This window comes from Channa argus, chromosome 6, assembly GCF_033026475.1.
Source record: "Channa argus isolate prfri chromosome 6, Channa argus male v1.0, whole genome shotgun sequence".
In the NCBI taxonomy this organism is placed as follows: domain Eukaryota; kingdom Metazoa; phylum Chordata; class Actinopteri; order Anabantiformes; family Channidae; genus Channa; species Channa argus.
Window position 1 is genome coordinate 5,523,726 of NC_090202.1, and position 21,485 is coordinate 5,545,210.

Below are 21,485 nucleotides of genomic sequence, written 5' to 3' on the forward strand. Positions count from 1 at the left end.
CGACCTGTATGTGATTGCAGGGTGAAAGGGGGCGATAACAAGATCAAAGTCCACAGTGTAATAAGTCAACAATTTTTATTTTAACGAGTTTATACGGTTTTGGTTCTGTAGCAACCTAATAATTCTAATGAAGTGCAATTGTACTCAAGCCAGTTACAGTTGAGAGCAATGACAGGCACACGTTTTGTGTAAATTCAACAGCATTAGAACGGCTCCTACATATACACAGCAAAAATACATGCCAGAGGAAAACGTTAAATCAGAAAATACTAAATCAGTTCACATTGACAATAGTTAGGAAGACGTCCCTCGAAAAACAACCTAAGCTAACACTGGATTACACAGTTCGCCCATAGCTGGAATATGGGATAGAACAACGGATTAAACATTCAGTCTTTACACACAGCGACAAATGTGAGGTGTTTTCCAACTCTACGACTAAATCTCTCAAATCTGCCGTCAAACAACCCATTTGATCGGAATCCAGACACTGTGCATTACCATTTCAAACTAACCGACGTGACAAAATGACCCCAAATCTGTGTGCTTGACAAGGGACACACCTGCTTAAAGCTGCTGTGCAAAGTCCCAACTCCCGACGCTTTGTCTTTTCTGCGTGTAGCAGGAAAGGTTGGGAAGTGAATGCAGCAAGCCACATTAGGACAACAAGAACCACCAGAAACACTTGATTGTTAGTATCCTTGGTAGAATTGATTTTTTTTTTTCGTTTTGTGCCTAAATTACCTCCCTAATGATGCTTTATGATAATAACTGGGGCAAGAGACGTATCAGCTCAGTCCAATATCTACAAGCTCAAGATGAGTATTAAGTGTTAAGCTTCATGATGAGTTTTGTGTGTCTGATGACAGTTAACGCTGTTGTTCTTATCCTCCAAACATGCAGAAACACAGGACTGTGAAACTGAAATTTTGGTAGGTGAGTATGGAGATATTGATGAGCGGTTTGTTAATACTCTGACATTACAGGCTAAGGTCTGTGTACGTTAGCATGATCCCCTCCGTCATTCATCACAGTGAAAATTTAGACACTTGACAAACTAAACATCCCTGCAAAAATGCTCGCACTGGCTTGGGTTGGTTCCACAATGTCAAGTGTGCTGGATGACTGACATCTTCTCTAAAAGCGGCTGCTAAAACTTCACTTTTGTTAAGAATTTCTTTTGAACCTAAAACAGAAAACAATCAAGATATTTTATATACACATCTCCACACAACATAACTCCGTAAAATTAGATAGTAGTAAGAAATCCAAGTTTTTGAGATTTTGAAGTAAATAATAATAATGTCCAAAGAACCAACTTTTCATGTTTACAGGTTAAAATCGTGTTAATGAATTTTAAAACTGGCACACAGTAAGACTTTACCATCTAAACTGACAGATGGAATCTCATAACAGGGTCTGGCAATGCCACTTGAGAAGGAAAGCAGATGCACTACTACATTCTACAGCTTTCCTTTATTATACAATCAAGGGCCACGTTAAAATCTTTTACAACCTATAATTTAACAGCATCATCAACAAAAACTACTTCAGTTGCATTCAAATGGCAACTATCAAAAAGTAAGCTTACTGTAACATACATATTAAATAGTGTATAGTCCATGCAATTGCGCACGGCCGGTTTTGCATCATTATGGTATGTTGTTATTAGTGTATGGGAGACGTCAGCCACCAGTGCGTTTTTTCCAATATTAGCTTCAGGGAGAAGAACTTCTCATCACCCATCAGAAACGTCTCAGCCGGACTTGAAGAGCAAGATGGCCACTTGGCCCAAGTAGAAGTAAATGAAATGCTTTGTCTCGTGAGTGACGTAACTGCCAAAGTTCCTCCCGACAATGCAGTGCCAGGTGGGGTTATACTTCTTGTCAAACTCCTACAGAAAAAAAATAAAAATAAAACAGAAAACAAATGTCATTTGGGAAAAGTTAATGCAAAAGGAAACCCAACGCCATCTAAAGTAATACGTATATCCTCCATCACCTAAACCAAGGCTGTAGCTACCATTGAAGATACTAAGGTAATTACCTGACAGTGTACCAACAAATGATGGAAATAATTTCGCAGAGCCTAAGGTAAAATCTTGGAACTGCCTGCTAAGAGTCTAAAACACCAGAAAATGTTAATTAAAGATCTTCGGGCATGAAGTCCTCGCAACGAAAACCTGAAACCAGAAATGGCTGCTTGTAAAAAAACCTCTGCTGATATTTTGCTATTGATCGCCTACTTGCATTTTATGAAATGTAAACACTTTACTGATAGGACTTCGCTTCTGGATAAAAGCGTCTGCTAATGGACTAAATGTAAATTTACTTAGTTAAATTTCTTAGAATTAGGCTTCTCATTAAACACCTGTAATTCCATAACCTGCACTGAAGGCAGTACTGAGATCAGGTTTGGTTGGCTGATTGTGTGTGTGTGTGTGTGTGGGGGGGGGGGGGTCGCTATTTTATTAATAAAATATAGAAAATATAAACACAAAGACCCTACTTTTTGGTGACTGACTAAAATGTTTGCAATCAATGTCCGTGGGGTCTTACGGACTCATGACCTCAGTAATTAAAAAAATCTTGACTGTTCACGTGACCAAAAAAGAAATAAAAGCAGTAATTGTGCTGCTCATTTGCTACTGATGTCAGCTCGAAGAGCTGGATCCATCCATGCTTCCCCTGCTGTCTCACCTTTTTGATGTAGGCTGCAATGTCCTTTTCTATGTTGTACTTCTCCATAGCTTGGGTGGCACAGTCCACGGCGTCTTGCTGCATGTCCTCGGACATGTCTGCGTTCTTGATCACAGCTTTCCTGTCAGTCATGGTTAAGGATGATGATGATGGTACCTGCTGAAGAAGAAAAGCGCACGTTCACTCGGACGTACTGCACTGAAAATGAACATCGCACGTGGTGATTGGGATGGTTTAGGCCAACCGGATCAGTGCATGTCATACGCAGCAAACTGGCCTTTTGGCACATTTTTTTGATCATTTTGCACTGATTCATAACGAGAGCTATGGCTGTGTAAATTCCCAACTAGACGATGACTTCTCGTTGCATAGATTGACTGGGAAACTTGATACAGGTGGAGTTGAATTACTTAGTAAAATCACTTTACGATAAAAAAAAAAAACAGCTTCTGCATCGGGAGCCCATAAGTATTCAGATACATACGGTGTAACAACGTCTAACCAAAGGGAAAGAACTGAGACAGTATTAAAAAAAAAAGCGCACCATCATAAGAGAAACTCGAGTCATAAATATGTCAAGACATGCGAGTCAATCTTTCACACATTACGCAATCCACAACTCACCTTGTCTCGAGCTGCCTGAAAGCACTTCTTCCCAAAAAATATGGATTTCACCCGGCCACAGGGGGGAGGTTTAGATGATGCTGCGGCTAATTGCTTTTTAAAGATTTACACAATAAGCATGTAGGCAGGTTGGCTGTCTGCTGTGCTCTCTCCAACAGCTCCCCGCCCCTCTGCTGGATGCTGCATCCTGCGATTGGCTGGGCTGCAGCCTTCCCGTGTGTTGCAAGCGTTTTTCTCCAGCTCCTGTCTGCCGGCATCTTATTTCATCCCACAATGCATCATTCACAGTTACACACCACCGAGTGTGGCCTGACAGAAACGAGCCATTGGCTGCAGGTAACCATCACGTAGCTTTGTGCGCAGGGTTTTTTTTTTTTTTTTTTTTTTTATGTCAGACCTGAGCTTTGAACATTTACACAATATATTTTATTAAATGCATATGGTTACTAGAGCCGAAATAGGTTGTAACATTAAAAATAAATAAAAAAAAAAATCCCTCCTGAGGATCATTTGTGCTTATAAACCTGAGCAAAAGTATATGGTACTAGACTATAGCTTTAAAACAATATATTTTTAAAAACGACTTGTGTCACATTTAGTGATGTTTAAAAATAAAAACAAACTAAAATCTCCTTGTTTTGAAGTGTTTTATTGAAAATGCTAAGAGAAAGTAAGATTAAGCAAAATAAAAACATACAAACTACTCCCAAATAAACCCCTCTCCCAACCTCCCCAATTTTCCTTCATACCAGGCATCTACGATTCCATCCTTTGATCCAACTTCCTGGTCCTCAGTTTCGTTTTCTTGTAAAATAAAGCCATTATCACTGAAAAACTTTAGGCAAGGGGGAGGGCGTACTAGGAAAAGAAAAAAAGTTGCTCTAGGACTCCTCGTTAATTAGTTCTGAACAAACTCATCTGAATCCTGGAAAACTGATCCCGTTCCGAGCATCCATCCTTGCCTATCCCTTCCCTAATCGATCCACTCATCCAGCTCCAAGGATTGGGATCCACTGAGCCACTCCTCCAATCAAAACCTTGAAATACCAGGAAGAAAATCAGAGGCAGACCGTTAGAATAAAATGTCAAGATTTTGGGGCCTATTTTCTTTTTTTTTTTTTCCATGTTGAGCACTCATGTCAGACCAAGAACGAAAAAGACAAAAAAAAAAAACAAAAAAAAAAAAAACCAGAGCACAAAAACGATCACTCCCTGAAGTTAAAACACTTGAGGACTTAAGTTAAAAGTGGGACCCCTTTGTAGCGAAGTAGTGATTCAGCTTTTTACATTTGACAGCAAAGATGATACACTTACATCACAACACTTTATCTAGGACTGCTTAATCTGTCACAGGCCAGAGTAGCATGTTAAAAATCATATGTGTAACAAATTACAGCACATATGGCTTTGTTAAATATGACATGCATGATATGGCAATCGATCAAAACGTTCAACTTATGTAATATGAAGCGTACCATTGCCTCGACCTGATTGCTCCTCAATTAGATGTCCTATCCTGACCATACAAATGAAATGTGCTCCACAATGGTTTAAATCCAAATCACTTTAATCCTTCTCTTCAGATGTCTAAAGGAAGACACAAGGGTAAAATACAGTTAAGCATGGGCTTCCCATCCAAAAAGCCCACCCCACAAACCCAATGGGAAAAGCTACTCAAAAAAAGAAAAGAAAAAAATACCTCTACTTGCAAAAACATTGAGTGCAGCTTATAACTCAACATTTTTGAAGTTAACAGCACAATTTCTAATGTCGCAAAAATTGAGGACAGAGAGAAGCAGAGAGAGGGACAAAAAACAAAAGGACAAAGTAGCTGGAGAGGGGTGGGGGTGGGGGGGGGGGGGGGGGTACATCTACATACCAAGATCATCCACAAGGACATCGGGACATGAAATGTAAAAATTAAAAATCAATAGCTGACATCTGGAGAAACTCATAAGAGATAAAAATCAGGAGGGTATACATCAAAAGGGCAAAACATTGGTGGTAGAAAGTTTTAGGAACGGGAACGAGAGCGGCTGTGACGAGGTGAGTAGCGGGGTGATCCTCTGCCACGGCCACGGGAATTGCTCCGGCTGCGGCTGGCGCTGCGACTGCGGCTCCTGCTTCGGCTGCCACGGCTACGGGAGCGTGATCTTCCATAACTTGGGCTGCGAGGACCGTCTAATTTCACACGAATGTAAGCAGTCTCTCCCTGGCAGACACAAGAGAACTTGACATTGAAAAGACAACATTCCTGCCTGCAATGGTAATACCATAGATGGAAATGAGGCTCAAGTGTGGTTTTAAGCTTCTAGCACTCTCCTAAAGTACTCACCTCAGCACAGCAAAGAAACACTATCCATGACCATTGACCAAATCAGAACACATACCTCATGTGAGCGGAATTTGGTGTTGTCCAGCTTTCGAACGGCGTAGGTCATGTCTTCTTTGCGCACAAATTCTACAACCCCAGTTCCATCTCTGTATACGTCAGCATAGCAAACATCGCCTGCCTCTCGCATGTGGTCCTTCAGATCCTGCCAGCTGCCACTCTGGGGAAGCCCTGAAAGACAGAAAATTGCGTTACTGACAGGGATTTTATTTACGTTGGCTATGTGCAGGCACTTCATTATAAAGCTAACTCTAAATCAGAAATATACAACACATTAATCATTCATGCTGCAGCACGGACCTAATGTAATCTAATGATAGCCAGTCAATACCAGGGCCAAAAGCTCACAAATGTGGTGACTTATTTACCGGACACAACGACCCTGTACTCGGAGCGCCTGGACGGAGGTCCGTATCTGCCTCTGGGAGCTCCACCGATCCCACCAAAGCCGCCTCTGGAGCCCCTGCCGCTGCGAGGAAACTCCACACGCAGTCTGTAGCCATCGTAGTCATAACCATCACGTCCATAGACGGCATCATCGGCGTCCCTGTTAACACAACGATTAAAATGTGAAAATTAAAAACATAGAAAGCGGCGAGGTATAACACACACGCAGAGAAAACGCAATCACAGACGTTGTCAGCCATGTTAGCGGTTAGCTTCGTCCTGCTGGCTTTTATCCACCCCACAGACGTGCAACTGCAATTAGCTAAAGAATATATTGGTTCTACACTGTTTATTAAAAGCGCACACACACAATTTCGGTCATCGAAGAAGCAGAGTGGTGCCGAAAAAAAAAATACTGCAAATCAATTGTGACTTTTTTGAATGGAATCAACGTTACTCAGGCGATCTAGCGTTAGCTTACTAAAAGCCACAAACAAAGCAAAGTGGATGTTCGTTTTAACATGATCTGGACGCAGTGCAAACAGTGGCACGATAGCATTAATTCCAAAGGGTCACGCGTTAAACCAATAATATATGAATTAGATCAAACAATGTCGAAACCGAAAGAGCACAACCACGTTTCGCTGCGATAGAAATGCAGAAGCGACCCAGGAAATAGTCGTAGCCCGTTGAGTTATGAGTTAACAAACGAGCTGGTTAGCCACACAATGGCGCTGACTCGGGCCTCGCGTTACCAAGTGAAACGCCATTTAGCGCCTTACCTCGGGTCTTCGAATTCAATAAAGGCGAATGGAGGCCCCCCTCTCCGGTTCTTCAGGTCGATGTCTCGAATTGTCCCGTACTTGTAGAACACATCTTCCACGTCTTTTGTGCGAATATCAGGGGGAAGGTTTCCCACGTAGATTCGGCAGTCGTTGTTCCCAGCAGGGCCTCGCACAACACCCGACATTGCTGCTACTGCTAATAGATAGCTCGCTTCTTTACCCAACGCTCCGTTGTTTGCAATATTCCTAACGGTTTGGGGGAGTTACACGGTGATCACACCGCAGGTTGATATAAATGTAAGCAAAACGCTGCAACAACTCAAACACGAGCGGCTTACGATAGTATCTGAGAGGTATTTTCTATAGAAAGAACCGTCCCGACGAGGTTAACGCTAACTCCTGTGTTTCTTCAGGAACCGCGCTCCGAGGTATTGACGACGACCGGAAACACTACAGCCAGAGCCGACACATCCGCCTCACGAAATAGTCCGCCAATTAACTCAGTGTATGGATTACAATTATTCATTTTTTAAAAATATTTTGTATGTATGTATTCGCATTTTGTATGTAAAACAGTCGTGAAGACAACTTATCTTGTTGTATCTTGTTCCTCTAAACACACCACAAAAATGGCTTCTCAGCCTCTCATTTCACCGGCTGAATGTGAGACTTATAGCAGCAAATCACACAATATCACAAATGGCACATGTTTTACTATTTTACATGAGGGGATACATAGTCAAATTGCATTTTGAATATGTATTAGCAAAAAACGAACGAAAGACATAACCGTGTGTACAATAAATATTTATTGTTATTTATAATATTGATTTAAAAGAGTTTCACTAAATTGTCACAGACATGAATGTTGTGCTAAAATTTAGCAAATAAGGCTATTATCAAAGCAATAATTCTATATTTTGCTGTCCAAAGGGCACTGTGATAGGTGACCAGAGGGAGCTTGAAATATGACCACTAACCCTGCAATCAGTGTTTGACTATCTTACCAAATGAGCCACAGCATTTGTTGCCCACACAGTTTGGTGTGGGCAACAAATGTGAGCAGATTTCCTTCATATCAGTTATGACACTTTTCTAAATGATCAAACGCGTTGCATCCCATTAACTAAGTAAGCACAGAAGAAAACAGCTAGATATTTGAGAGTCCAGAGTTCTGGCATCCTATACATTTTTATAAAATAAAACATCTAAACCACAGTTTACCAGAACACAGCTTTATTGTGTAAATTCTTACAGGCAAACCACAGTTATCACACTACTGAATAGTGGGTACTAATGCAAATTTTAACGCACATAAAATTACTTTCTCCACAGGGACTGCAGAGCTCATTCTCCTACAATATTTCTGTTATTACACAAACTACACAAATCCTCACAATCACAAAGAAAGAAGCCTTGCATAACTTGAACACATAGTTTAATTAACTGTGGCATGGCAAACACGAGATAAACTTATTCACCTGCAGCCAAACTTTAATTTACTTACATCATGTGGCAAGTTAGTATTTCTCATAATGAGACTTAAATGCTTTGTTAATCCAAGCTAATCCAAGCCAAGTGTCATGGATAGCAAAAGGCCTTTAAAGCTTTAGTTATTCCAAAAACAGTAAAGCAAATATTCTGCATTCAGTACATGCGTTATAAACACCCGAGGCCATGTTCAGATTGTCGTTTGTTGTCAAGGCAAGAAAACACACTGTCAGTTGTGTTCATGTAAGATCATCATAAGCGTCAATATCCTAAAAGATCTAACTGTCTAAGAGAAAATCCTCTCGTAAATGTATTATTATGGTTAAGGGAGAACACGATGCTAATTGAAATAGTAAATTTCTACTGCTCAGTATGCATGACATGAACCATAGATGCGCTGACCCGCCTCACCAGAGTTATTACCCCCAGTGTACTTCCCCTGACATGCCAGACTGTTCACCTGTAGACAGAGAAGACAGGCCTGTTAAAGAAGCAAACAGAAACCAAACAGGACAGGCACTGGTCTATGGTAAAGGGGATTTCGTTATATAATTAGTTTGCACTAAATAAAGATTCAGGGTACCTCTGCTCTCTTGATGAACTGCTCTGTGGCAGCTTTCTCATTCTCTTTGTGTCCTCTCCAGGCCCTGAGTGCAGAGGCCTGCAGGGCTCGGCCAAAGGAGAAAGTTAGTATCCAGGGTTTGGGCAGCGGGCAATTGTTGATGGCATTGAGGTGGACAGAGGCCTCCTCTTCACTTTGACCACCCGAGAGAAAAGCAACCCCTGCAGGAAGCAGAACAGAATGCGGTGGTGGAAATAGTAGTAATCACAGCAGGTAACAGGTTCTTAACCACCTTGTACACTCTTCTGATTCTCATATATTTGGAATTTATTCCATAGATTTTATAAGGTAGAGGGAAGTGGAAACACAGAAGCAAAGATGAGTTACTTTACAATACTTCTGCTGAATTTATCTAGAGGTGTAAAATCTCCAGACATGACAGGAGTCCCATCTTACCTGGGACAGCAGGAGGAACAGTGCGACGCAAGGCAGTGATAGTTGCCATAGCAACCTCTTCTGGGCTATACTTGGTGGGACAGCTGTGTCCAGGAGTGACCATGTTGGGTTTAAGGAGAGAACCTTCCAGGTACACGTGGTGGTCAGACATGGCTTTATACACAGCAGCCAGGACCTAAAATCCAAACACAGTAGTTTGTCTTTTTTTCTCTTTGTCTCTGTTTCCATATTCTGCTACTACCAATGTCACACGCCATGCACATCAAGGTTATAAAAAAAAAACCCACCTTCTCAGTGACATACTGGCAGCGTTTGAGGTCATGATCTCCATCCGGCAAAATCTCCGGCTCTATGATGGGCACAATGCCATGCTGCAAGTTAAAATGTTCAATATTATGAGAACAATACAGAAGCATACATTCACAAAGATGTCTAGACAAGTTATAATAATAGTAATAGTATATACTGTACCTGCTGGCAGATGCTAGAGTATCGTGCAAGGACATTAGCATTTTCTGTGATGGCCAGTTTAGAGGGATTGGTGTCACTAATTTTAAGAACACAGCGCCACTTTGCAAAGACAGATCCATCCTTTTTATACTGCATACAGCGCTCTGACAAGCCATCCAGACCTGGTGAAAAGGTTTACAAAAGCTCTAAAACAATGATTTTTATGTGAATCTGAGTGCATGAAAAAGATAATATTAGCATTTAAACAAGAACAGGTTTGCCTGACCCTGTGTGGTGGTTTCGCCACATGTTCCTGCCAGTGGGACCACACCCTTGTCCACCTGAGCAAAAAAAGGATCAGAAGTGACAACCATGGTAAATTCAGCAAACCAAGTCCAAACTGCATTGCACATATTTCAAAAATAGCTGAGTTGCTATTTTTATTGTTTGGTACTAAACTGCCACACCTTGATGCCAACCAGGATGCCCCTGTCCCTGATCATTTTGACAAAGGAGAGACCGTTATCAGAGTGCTGGTACAGCGTCTCATGGAAGAAGATGACCCCTCCAATGCAGCTGTTGATGCGATCATCAGCACTGAAAAGGATCTGCCGATACTGTCTGCGATTCTCCTCTGTGTTCTCCACTCCAACCTGGGCCAGCCGCTTAGCCATGCTGCCTGCAGGTAACACACACTACTATGCTGTATGATTCAAACTATGTGGATTTTTCGCACCAGTCTTCATAAGTGACTGCAGATTTTATTTTGAATGCCTCAGATAATTTCCAGAGTAAAAAAGAAGGATTTTTCTTTACAGACCCACAGACTCATCTGCAGCCAGGATCCCCTTCCCTTTAGAAATGATGCGTAGAGCAGTTTCGTGTAGCTCCCTCTTCTGCGCCTCAGAGAGTGCAGGGAACTGGTGTGTCATCCTGACTGACTGAAGTCCTACAGCTTTTGACAGAAAATAGATACTTATCATCTTATTAAAAGGTTAGAATCCAAAACTCCAGGAAGAAATCACGTTTCTTGTCGAAGGCAGTGGTCTTATTTCTAAGGTGCTGAAACTTTAGTTTCTTAACATGATTTCAAAAACACAAAATCACGACTGCTTTGGTACACAAGCTGGTAAGGCCTTCAATATATAATTATTTGCTGATGGACAAAAAAATCACTTTGAATTATATTTAAATCAGTCGCTGAATCTTTTTTTTTTTTTAATTTCCGACGTTTAACCAGACTGCCAGAAAGAAGTGAAAAATCGATACAGCACAAATCTCAAACAAATGTAAAATGGCACAAATAGCATAGATGATGAAATACAGTTTTAGAAAATATCACACTTTATTATAGGTCCATTTACACAAACATACAAAAAGCAGCAAGTTAATAGTTATTAGCCTCGTCAGTGATATAAAATTAAATTGTCAAATGAGCAGTAGAAGGTCTTACCTGACAGACGGGGAAATTAAATGTTTCTGCTGCTCTGATGTGATGAACACTGAAGGAGCCTCTCACTCAGCTCTAGTTTGTATCCTACTTAAGTGTGTCACACCTCATAAGCACACACCCCTGGGCGGGGCGTAGACACCCACCTTTGTCCCACATAGTTTAGAAAATCTTGATGATACATAGTTTTGTTAAAATAAAACAACGTTTTTGGTCGTTTGGGGCTCATCTCATCTTATTCACACTGATGAGGCCGATTTCGAGTTGCAAGTTTGCAAAGACAAACTCAATACAGTGCTTTTGAACATGTCATGTTGTGGTTTGGATGGTTATGTCACAGCTTGGTTCCTTTTCTAACCATGAAACCTTAACGTTAACTATTTCAGGCTGATTCAGATTGATTGTGCAATAAAAACTGACACATTTGTCAGGACCTACTACCTCTATAGCAAACTCATTTAAGCATTTAACCATAGCCCACGCTGTGCTATTTTTATTTTAATTAGTAAAAATGTGCCCTGAGGAATATTGCAAGTCCCCCTGATAATTTGGTCTTCAGCCTTGAATTCACCGGGGTGTTTGAGTCTTCGTGCACTCAGTGCCTACGTTTAGGAAATTTAAACTGTAAAGAACTCGATGGAACAACTCAGAAATAGAAGCCATTTCCAGGTTCTAGTCAGTGTAAATGAAGATTGTAATATGGCCCCACATTACGCCAAAATACGGTCTACTAGATGAAATTTGAAGATTCAAATTTGAAGAACAATTGTTTCATTTCCCCCCTCATTTCATGCACACATCATACTGGCTTACATATAATTTCACTTACAGAGTTTTTTGTGTAAAAAAATTAAACTATTAAATGAAAGTTTAGTCACATTTAGTTAATGGTGTATAATTCCGTGATTTTGCATTTGTTGCTGCATAAGCTTTGCCTAAGGAACATGTTGATGTATTAATGAATGGAGTTGCTGGATGAATGCTGGGTGACCATAAAGGTCAGATTCTTGGGCCACAGCTTAAAAGTCATAGAGCTCAATTAAAAGACTAAAAAGGACCATGTAAAAATGTAGAACAATCAAAACAAGAAGCACAACAACCCGCAAAGAGACCAGAAGAGCTAAAATGAGACATGAAATTACCTATAAGAGTTAAAAATAATTATAAAGATATTTTAAAAATAACCAAAAATATGAAAGGAAACTGTCGGATGTATTTCGCTTTTCTTTTCCTCTAGAGATCCTGCAGAAGAGGCACGGACGCACTTTCACCTGCCTATTTTCTCTCAATCTGTCCTGGAGGAAACTGCATGCTTGCTGTTGCGGATTCTCGTATGTAATGTTACTTTGCGGTTAGACGCAGTGGGATGGCTCTCCTGCATTTCAAGAAGGACTCTGTTCTTCACTATTGTGGGTCAGTGTGCTTCTGAAAGTAGATGTAGGTCACTGGACTCCCTGCCATCACACAGCCACAACACAGACATGGTAGACCTGTCTAAGACAAGGGCCTGAGAGGGAATTTTATGTCAGCAAGCGGTGGGGAGGAGGAGCTGGTGCTCTCCCATTCAGGAGACAGTTTTAAATAGATACGTGACTTCAGGAAGAACAGCAATTAAAATTGGCTGCCTCCACTGGGACGCTCCATTTTTTTTTCTCTGTTACCTAATTAAAAACATTTAATAATGGTACTTTATATGGTCCTTAATTTTCTGTCCTATTAAGGTTGTCCTCAATGGGTCTGTGATTGCACCTCTAAATAGGTCAAGCCAAGTCTGAAAGTTGGTCATGATGTACCACATCCAGCTGCAACATTCAAATGATAACTGGTAATTTAAAATCCAGAATATGGCATTAGATTAAATTGATGTTTGGAGCTCATTGCCTGATGCTGGTTACATATCGACAATGATATGTAAGCAGCATAGGGAAAGGAGGAGAAGGAATTTATGTTTTTCCTTTGTATTCTTCTTTAACTGTAATTTCACGAAGAACATGAGCATTTGCAGGAAGAGACAATTAGTCATGGAAACTACAATGTTGGACAATTTAAATAAGGTTACAATCAGAATACAATCAGTATAAGTATTCAGGGTAGCTCAGTTGGTAGGGCAATTGTCCACAGACCACAGGGTCAGTGGTTCGATCCCTGCTATACGTCAAATGTCTCTGGGCAAGACACTGAACCCCCAAAAGCCCTAGCTGTGCAGTGCCGGTCCAAACCTGGTAGAAATTGGGGAGGGTTGTGTCAAGAAAGGCATCTGGTGACCCTGAACTCACAGGATAAGCCGAAAGGACAAAAGATATACTGGAGACCTGTCCAGGGTGTGACTCTTAACAGGATAAGCTGTTACAGATGGATGAACACAGTACATAGATCAAATTTCCATTTATTTGCAAAAAATGGTGACTTTAAATTTTTCTTTCTCTAAATGAGCTACTGTAAGTACACAGAATACTCAACACTCCAACATCTACTGAATCCACAGTGAAGGATCATGTGAATAAAAGCTCCAGAAAAGCTGATGTGTGGACCTTATGTGTGTTGTATCACATGCTTGATTCATATAGCCTGGCAAGAAATCTTGGCCAAGTTGACCCTCCTTCGTTTCATGGCGGCTCCCACGCAACACTATTTTTGCTTGCAGGTTGCGTCGTTACAAAGACTCAAAACCCATTTTGGAATTAAGTTTCTAAAGATAAAAAATTAAGTCAGCTGTGTTTGAGCAAGGCATCGTAGCTTTTATTTGGAACAATTAACACATTAACAAGGTGCAAAGAAATAGAAAATTATCAAGGTAATGTACATTTGAGAACCAGAATGAAACATTGGGACATCTCAACAGAGAGCAAAAGGTTTGCTTTCAAAACCACAATGCTATAAGAACAACAAATAATGCTCATTATTTAAAGGTATGGCGTACTTGGTTGTACACAGTGTGATTAGCAACAAAAATGTAGCACAACATGTCTTAAATTGGGACCAATGTGATATATAATATTAGGTTATGACGAGCTAGAGCTGTAGGTCTTTGGATGCATTTTAGGATCGTTCAGGATTTTAGGAAGGTATAAAATGTTGTCAAGCAGATATCACAGAGCCTTATAACCAACAAATCCATCAAAACTCAATAAAATAATATGTAATACAAATATGTTATTAATTATATTATAAAATGTATGTGTTTTTACTAATTCATAATATTTGCAGTATAATACAAATCTGTAATTATACTCTGTTATAATTGATAAAAAATATATATACTAATATTCAAATGGCTCATTCCAGTTCACATGACCATGGGAATACTAGATTTTTAATTGTGAAGACAATAAAGTTATTAAAACTATGTTTCAAGTGTTTTGGAAAACTGAAGTCAGCACTTGCATTTATAAGGCCACCTCCTGTATGTATGTGTTTTAAACAGAAACCACCACTGGAGCTGTTTAGTTTTACATTTGACCGATGTCTTTGTTTTGGTCTGTGTTGGGGATATTACCATCTGCCACCATTATATTGTTGTCTTCATTTTTTAAATTAATAAACTGACCAACCCTCAAAATGGTCCATCTTCTTTAAAGTTACTTATAACCGGTTTCTCTGCTCATCTCACAGTGGAAAGCTAATGTTCACTGTGATGTTTCGAAGGTGGCCCATAGAACTTTCTGCAGCCTACTGAATGTTACTCGCTTGTCAAAATCCAACATGGCAGTTTTTGCAAAACAATTCATTGTAGAGTTTAAAACACATACTACATATATACATACATGCAGATGTCAATGGAATTCTTAATACTGCATTAAGGGAAGACCAAGTCCATGAGCTACCAGCGAAACGGGAAGGTAGGTCTGGTTTCAGAAAAGAGTTGGTTGATAAAAAACAAGAAACTTAAAATTAAAAAAATAATGTAGCACAAAACTCATTTTAGTCATACTGCTTATGGTACCTCCCATGATAATGCTACTATAACAAGAATAAATACATCTTCTTATTCTAGACTTTAACAGTTGTATGCTGTTTGATGACAATTTGTTATTTTGACATTAGAGACTATATTAATTGTAAATTAAAATAAAAAAATTGAAACACATTTTATTTTGAACTGCTTAGTAAGCCCTCAGTAGATTCTGCAGGTATTACTTTCAGACAGCCTTAACATCTTTCAGCAATAAGGTAAGGTAACCCTGAATGGACCTGTAGCCTGAAAGACAAAACCCAGGGTACCCATAAGCAAAAATCCAATTCTGCACCAATAACCGATGATTGGTACATGTGGCAGTGGGGGCTACATGTGTTCCCCATTATCAGAGGAAATTTGAAAGAAACATTTATCATCTGCAGTTTCTCACTTACAGTCAGTTTTTCTATTGAGGCACAGACATATAGTTCAAGCTTCACACGTCTGCTCTGTAGCTTGGCTCAGGTCCATGTTGACCAAAGTAGGAGAGAGTTCAATGGGAGTTGAAGAATGAAGGATTTCATCACAGTCAAAGGGATCAAAGCAGTCAAGCGAAAGGCCTCTCATTGATTTGGCTGCCCAGTCAGGATGGCTCCGGAGCTCAAGGATGAAATCAACTGTTGTCTTTTGGAGGACGTGAGGGTCGAATGAAATGCCACGAAAGAAGGCCTGCATCTGGAAAGAGTCCAGGTTACGAAGCCGGTTCACTGGATTCTTGCTCAAAAGCTGCATCAAGAAAGGGAGCAGGACATGAATAAGATAATAATTCACCCAAAGGGATCTGAGAGGAGAATCAGAGAGAGGAGAATCATGTACAAACCTCAGTGAGCAGTAAGATCAGAGCAGAGCTGAAGGTGTTGGGCAGGATATAAGGAAACTCTCTGACCTTCTTCAGCATGGTGCTGTGGTCCGACTCTGCAGGTACTGGAAACTGAGTCCATAAATTAACACTGAGAGTAGAGCATGACAACACACAGTGATGCAACACATCTGATTAAACCTGAGTGCATGCTCACCTCTCCTGTCACCAGTGAGAACAACATGATGCCAAGGGGCCACCAGTCAGCAGCGTGGTTATATGGACCCCCGCTTAATACTTCAGGTGCTGCTCAGGTGAAAGCAGGAAAAAAAACTCAAGATGATATATCAGTATTAAAGCAGAAAGTGAAATGTCACAAACAAATATGTCAACAACTGCAGCCTTGTTTCAGAACCAATGATCATTTGTAAAAAAAAAAAAACATCACAGGTGCATCACAATCATAACTGGGTCAGCTGAATCCAGTGGGAGTAAAACACAGTTGGGGCTCTAATGCAGATATACACAGAGACAGGACTTCAATAGGATACAAACAAACTTTTAAAAGTAATATATAGTATAACAATATAGAGTATTATGATACAATAAAAAAAAATTATTTCTAAAAAAGATTTAATTTCCTTCGTACCCATGTACTGGATTGTACCACATATTGTAAACGCTCGTCCTCCTCGGTTCAGGCGGTGTGAGAGTCCAAAATCAGACAGACGGAGGTGACCTGAATGATGTGAAGTGAAAACTGAAATGTAACTCATGTACATCTATTTGTTGTTTGTATATTCTACTGGATGATTTGCAGTTCTACAAGATTAATAATTTTATTGGCCTAGTTTTTATAGCAGGTTCACAGCTTATTGTTGTTCTTTGTGAAATAATGGAGCAGGATCCAAATAGTTAGTTATAGACTACTGCTGTGACAGCTTGACTTTCCTATGTTGTCCATTATATGTTTTTTCTCATTGTGCGTATCGTCAGTTTCTTCTCTGAGGATTATTAAAATTAAAAAAATACATTTGATCTAATGACCACAAGTTTTAAATATTTTTACAGGCCAAAAGTATAATAATATAGACAAGCATTACCTCGATCACTTAAAAGGATGTTCTCCATCTAAAAGAAATGAATAAAATAAATTGTAAAATTAATTAGTATTATGAAAACGAAGATTTTTTTTAAGCCCTTATATGCTGTAGTAAACCCATATTTTACAAAACTGATTCCACTTAGCCTAAAAGTAAAATGTTAATTTTTTTCTTAGCAATACTTATTAAGAAAAACTTACTTCCTGCTACTGTGAGGTCTCCTGTGATCCAGACTTACAGAACTGGCAGTGGCACAAAGGTTTTTAATCCATAAAGGCTTTTGAGCAAAACTCACGCTTTTAAATAGTCAACAGTTTCTGCTTGATTGGAAGGTATTTCAGCTTTTTATATAGCATGATTTAATAATGATTACTTTCGGAAGCACTGGGAAGAGCATGGTCGAGTGTAGCAGAGCATAGCAGAGCAGGAAGAGAGACGTCTCAAGTGAGCAAGGGTTGATTTTGAGTTAGTGCTAATGCTTAAATTGCAGATTTTTACTAGAACACTCAGAAAACATTAGGTGCAATTAAATCCCTTATAGGAGAAATGTGATGCTGCAGCCAGCTATTACTTGTATTAACACATCCAGCAGTTAGTATATTTGTTATTTGACAACATATTAACATAATATTGTGTTTGCTATCCAGAAGGTGGCCTGGTGCCTCAGTGGTAGAGCTTGGGTTGGGATGAAGAAGGCCGCAGAATTGAATCCCACCCCACCTGATCACCCACCAAGGCTCACAAAAGTGGTGGTCCTGAGCCTGGAAAAAATGGGAGGGTTGCGGCAGAAGGGCACTCGGTGTAAAAACTCATGCCAAATCATTGTGCGGAACTCGTTCTGCTGTGGCGACCCCTGAAGGGACAAGCCGAAAGATGTTGATCTGTGTTTGCTATCCAGGAAAACTGGAATATATTCACATTTGAGAAACTAGTACCAGTGATTTTGTCTTTCCAACTTTATTCAGCAAAACCATCAAAAAAAAAACTAATTATCAAAACTGCTGCTAATTTATTTTTTGTCAGTCAACCAAGTGCCTGGGGGAATAATAAAAAATGATGACACAGCCATTCAAACACTGGTCAGTAGAGACTGAAAACCAATTATTTGCCATAAGGGCCCCAGAGAATGTGATAATGTGATGCACCTAAAATCAAACTTAATATATAGTATGATGCAACTGTTTTATCAGGCTAAATATGTTACAAATGAGATTCATACCTTTACATCTCTATGAATGATTCCCAAGTCATGCAGGAAACCTAGTAAAAAGATACACAGCACACATATAAACACTACAACCAGATAATGCCACTGCAAGTAACTCAGTAAGTCACACACTAACCCAACGCACTCCCCAATTCTGCAGCAAAGACCCGAACTTCATCCTCCCTTAACCGGCCTTTAAGTAACCAGTAAGTGTGCAAGTCTCCAGTGCTGCAGTAGTCGCACACTGCAGAGAACGAGACACAAAGACACATGTAGAATTAAATGGGAGTCGTGAGAACGATGCTAAAAAGACAAACGACGCAAAAAAAAAAAATGTTTTACTCATGTGAGTGTTGCTGGAGGAGAAAACAAGCAACAAGATTAAACCAAGTCAAAAACACACACGTGCTTGTTGTTCTCCAGTTAGCTTTGGACACATCTTTGTAATATTAATAGTCTGGGCTGAAAAACGAGTGATGATGGAAAAATGTATGATCATGGAGGACTGGAGCTTTACCCTGCTCTCTCATTAGATGGCAGTGTGCCTCCTCAACATCCAGCACTGTTGTGACTGGATGCAGACTGTGTTACTATGGTGGTGGAGAGGGGGGGGGGGTCCTTTTAGAAACACAGAGCATAACTATGGAGAGGGTCAAGCTGTGCCACCATATATTTTTGAACTCACTAATGAAGAGGTGACGCTGCGTCTGCCAGCAGTCCTGCAGATTGTGGATGAATGGGTGTTTGAGCTGCCGCTGCAAAGCAACAGTCCACACCCACACACACACACAAACAAAATGACAGTGATTAACAGTGAGTGATTGACAGGGAGCTTCCTATATTCCAGATGATTGATACAATTCAAAACCAAAAATAAATAGAAAAATATAGACAAATATGTATTTAGTTTACAGTAGATACAACTCAATATGGGGAACAATAAGTTCTTAAACAAAATGCATGTTGGTTTATGTAATAGGTCCCTTATGATTGAGATTGATCATTTAATTTGGCTACACTACTACTATTCTCTTACATGTCACCTAACATCTGGTTTAGTCTGCAACAGCCCTTTTCATTACGAATGATGATAATGATGATTATTTTTATTAATATAGCTGCCCCTGAGAACTGTACACTGTAATTTACCTGAATGATGACTTCCTCTTTTGATTGCTCCAGCACTCCATGCTTCAAGATTTCTGACTTTGGTAAAACCTACACATCACATATAACACAGTTACACAAAATTATGTTATCTTCCTATAAGGTTCTAAAAAAAGTTATTAATGTGGCTGAACTAACCTTAACAGCATAGGTCTTCTCTTTTAAAAGGTCCTTCACTTTCCAAATTGGTCCATAGGATCCTTTAGTTATAAAGCCCAGAATCTGTGAGCACAGAATAGTTGAACAGCACCATTAGCTCTATGATCAATTCTATTGAACAGCCCTGGGCTGTGTTTGACATTACCTGGAAATTGTCTCGTCCAGGAAATGTGCGGTGCGGGAACTCGGGCAGAAAGGCAGAAATGAAAGTTTGTGGAGTCCCCTCAGAGTCCCGAAGAGGGAGCAGGAGACGGGGGATGGGCATTCTGTCGTCCAATCCCACAGGCCGGGAAAATTTAGCTGTGCATCCACGTCTGTGAGCGATGGAGACCCGCACGTTTGACAGAAAACCAAGACTGAGTCTGCGGGAAGCCGATGATCCCTCTCGCTGAATTTAGTAGGAAAAACAAGAAGCTATAAACATGAATAAAATGATCCTAGTTGTATTTTAAAAAGTTTTTACTTCATACTTAAACTGCATCTTTTTAAAGAGGTTTAACAACAATTATTGGCAAAGTACAAAATGTTAAAATATCTACAAAATAGACATCCTCACATTAAACTGCAGATTATGTTGAAAAGATTGGGTTTCTCCTATTAGACATTTAAAAAGGATAATTATATTTTTATTGTTTCATATATAAATTACCAATGCGTTAAATTCTAAGCATTTAACATCAACTTTTGTTTAATCAAGTGTTTAGGTATCAACCTGACTTCAATTCAGTAAGAAAGCAGTAGTTAATGAAACATGAACAAGGAATGTTTGTTATACTAAGCCATAATTAATATTGTTGGGTTTCTCCTTTGAGATATCAACAAAGCTATTCAGTCACCTGAAATTAGAAATTTTAACAAATCTTTAATTTAAAAATGCCACATCTGCAGTCAAATGAAAAGTAGTTAGTAAATGGGTCTTTAACTAGATGCTGTATCTTTACCTTTACAAAACCTGGCAAAGTTATTAATAGATGCTGCTCTACTATACAATTGTCATTATGACCAGTCAGCATTGCAAAATCTAAGAATTATACTAGAGTATTCACATTTGGAGTCTAGACTGTGGATCTTGCAGGTATTTCATACACATTTAGGGCAGAAAACAGAAATCCTGCTGCTGCTCGGAGTGAAGGGTTTGTGCAGCGTGAACTTCACTGATCGATAGTTTAATTTTGGAAAGGTTTCCTTCAGAGCAAAGTAACCTGTCGATGCTACTGAAAACCTTCTTTATATAAAAAACAACAACAAACAGTTTTTCCTGACACTGGACCAAACATTTTGCTCTTTTTAGCTCACGTGTCCTGTTCATCAACGACCTCCCTTCGTACTAACATAACTCTGTCTCATTCACTCACCTTTCTGCTTTTACTGGCGTCGCTTCCCATCACATCGTCAGGCAGGAACAAACTCAAGTATTTAGCCGAACACTGAAGCTAATTCAGCGCTTCCTGTGGCGCACGGATTTCGCAGCGCGTTACATCTACAGGTCTGTGTCTTGGGGAAAGAGGAAAAAAAACGTTTAAAGCCTGTTTGCAGAGTCATTCTGATGGTGAAGTGCTCGATTCCGCTCCAGTTAAAACTGTCAGATTAATGATCAATCATGCCTCCAGTGCCCAACTTGCAGCGCCTCACAGCCCTGCCCCCCTTTCTTCTCTGTTCGACTCAATAATCCAAACATAAACGCACCACTGAGAGACTACAACACGTTTATTGACAGATAAACAATAATCCACACGGCTAACAGACACTTAAATACATCTGCCTGCTTGTAATGATGCATATAGGTGAAACGTTCAGGG

The 21,485-nt window shown here is 39.8% G+C and overlaps 4 protein-coding genes across 6 annotated transcripts; all 4 read right to left on the bottom strand.

Annotated features, from left to right (window-relative positions):
• Positions 1-60: 60 nt before the first annotated feature.
• On the bottom strand, positions 61-3,537 carry dynll2a (dynein, light chain, LC8-type 2a). Of its 2 annotated transcripts, none has more exons than XM_067507314.1 (3): positions 3,324-3,537; positions 2,700-2,855; positions 61-1,894 (listed from the first exon to the last, which is right to left on the bottom strand). In XM_067507314.1, the coding sequence occupies exons 2-3, from the start codon at positions 2,829-2,831 to the stop codon at positions 1,757-1,759; spliced, it is 270 nt and encodes an 89-aa protein (XP_067363415.1). In that variant the 5' UTR covers positions 2,832-2,855; positions 3,324-3,537; the 3' UTR covers positions 61-1,756. The 2 variants fall into 2 exon arrangements, with proteins under 2 accessions (XP_067363415.1, XP_067363414.1); XM_067507313.1 differs by having other exon boundaries at positions 2,700-2,858; positions 3,324-3,528.
• Positions 3,538-3,956: 419 nt separating this feature from the next.
• srsf1a (serine and arginine rich splicing factor 1a) lies at positions 3,957-7,326 on the bottom strand. 2 transcript variants are annotated; one of them, XR_010914645.1, is made up of 5 exons: positions 6,885-7,326; positions 6,084-6,262; positions 5,714-5,886; positions 4,799-5,535; positions 3,957-4,360 (listed from the first exon to the last, which is right to left on the bottom strand). XR_010914645.1 is itself a non-coding variant. In XM_067507312.1 (4 exons), exons 1-4 carry the CDS (start codon positions 7,070-7,072, stop codon positions 5,338-5,340), a joined length of 738 nt encoding a protein of 245 aa, XP_067363413.1. In that variant the 5' UTR covers positions 7,073-7,326; the 3' UTR covers positions 3,957-5,337. The 2 variants fall into 2 exon arrangements, 1 of the variants encoding a protein (XP_067363413.1); XM_067507312.1 differs by having other exon boundaries at positions 3,957-5,535.
• Positions 7,327-8,106: 780 nt separating this feature from the next.
• aldoca (aldolase C, fructose-bisphosphate, a) lies at positions 8,107-11,454 on the bottom strand. The gene is made up of 9 exons (XM_067507311.1): positions 11,300-11,454; positions 10,667-10,801; positions 10,314-10,525; positions 10,133-10,187; positions 9,868-10,028; positions 9,684-9,767; positions 9,397-9,571; positions 8,962-9,161; positions 8,107-8,838 (listed from the first exon to the last, which is right to left on the bottom strand). The coding sequence occupies exons 2-9, from the start codon at positions 10,776-10,778 to the stop codon at positions 8,746-8,748; spliced, it is 1,092 nt and encodes a 363-aa protein (XP_067363412.1). The 5' UTR covers positions 10,779-10,801; positions 11,300-11,454; the 3' UTR covers positions 8,107-8,745.
• Positions 11,455-15,352: 3,898 nt separating this feature from the next.
• Positions 15,353-21,376, bottom strand: rskra (ribosomal protein S6 kinase related a). The gene is made up of 12 exons (XM_067508330.1): positions 21,042-21,376; positions 19,832-20,074; positions 19,666-19,749; positions 19,510-19,578; positions 19,046-19,115; positions 18,497-18,604; positions 18,373-18,413; positions 17,154-17,181; positions 16,700-16,789; positions 16,268-16,356; positions 16,072-16,182; positions 15,353-15,977 (listed from the first exon to the last, which is right to left on the bottom strand). The coding sequence occupies exons 1-12, from the start codon at positions 21,069-21,071 to the stop codon at positions 15,681-15,683; spliced, it is 1,260 nt and encodes a 419-aa protein (XP_067364431.1). The 5' UTR covers positions 21,072-21,376; the 3' UTR covers positions 15,353-15,680.
• Positions 21,377-21,485: the final 109 nt, after the last annotated feature.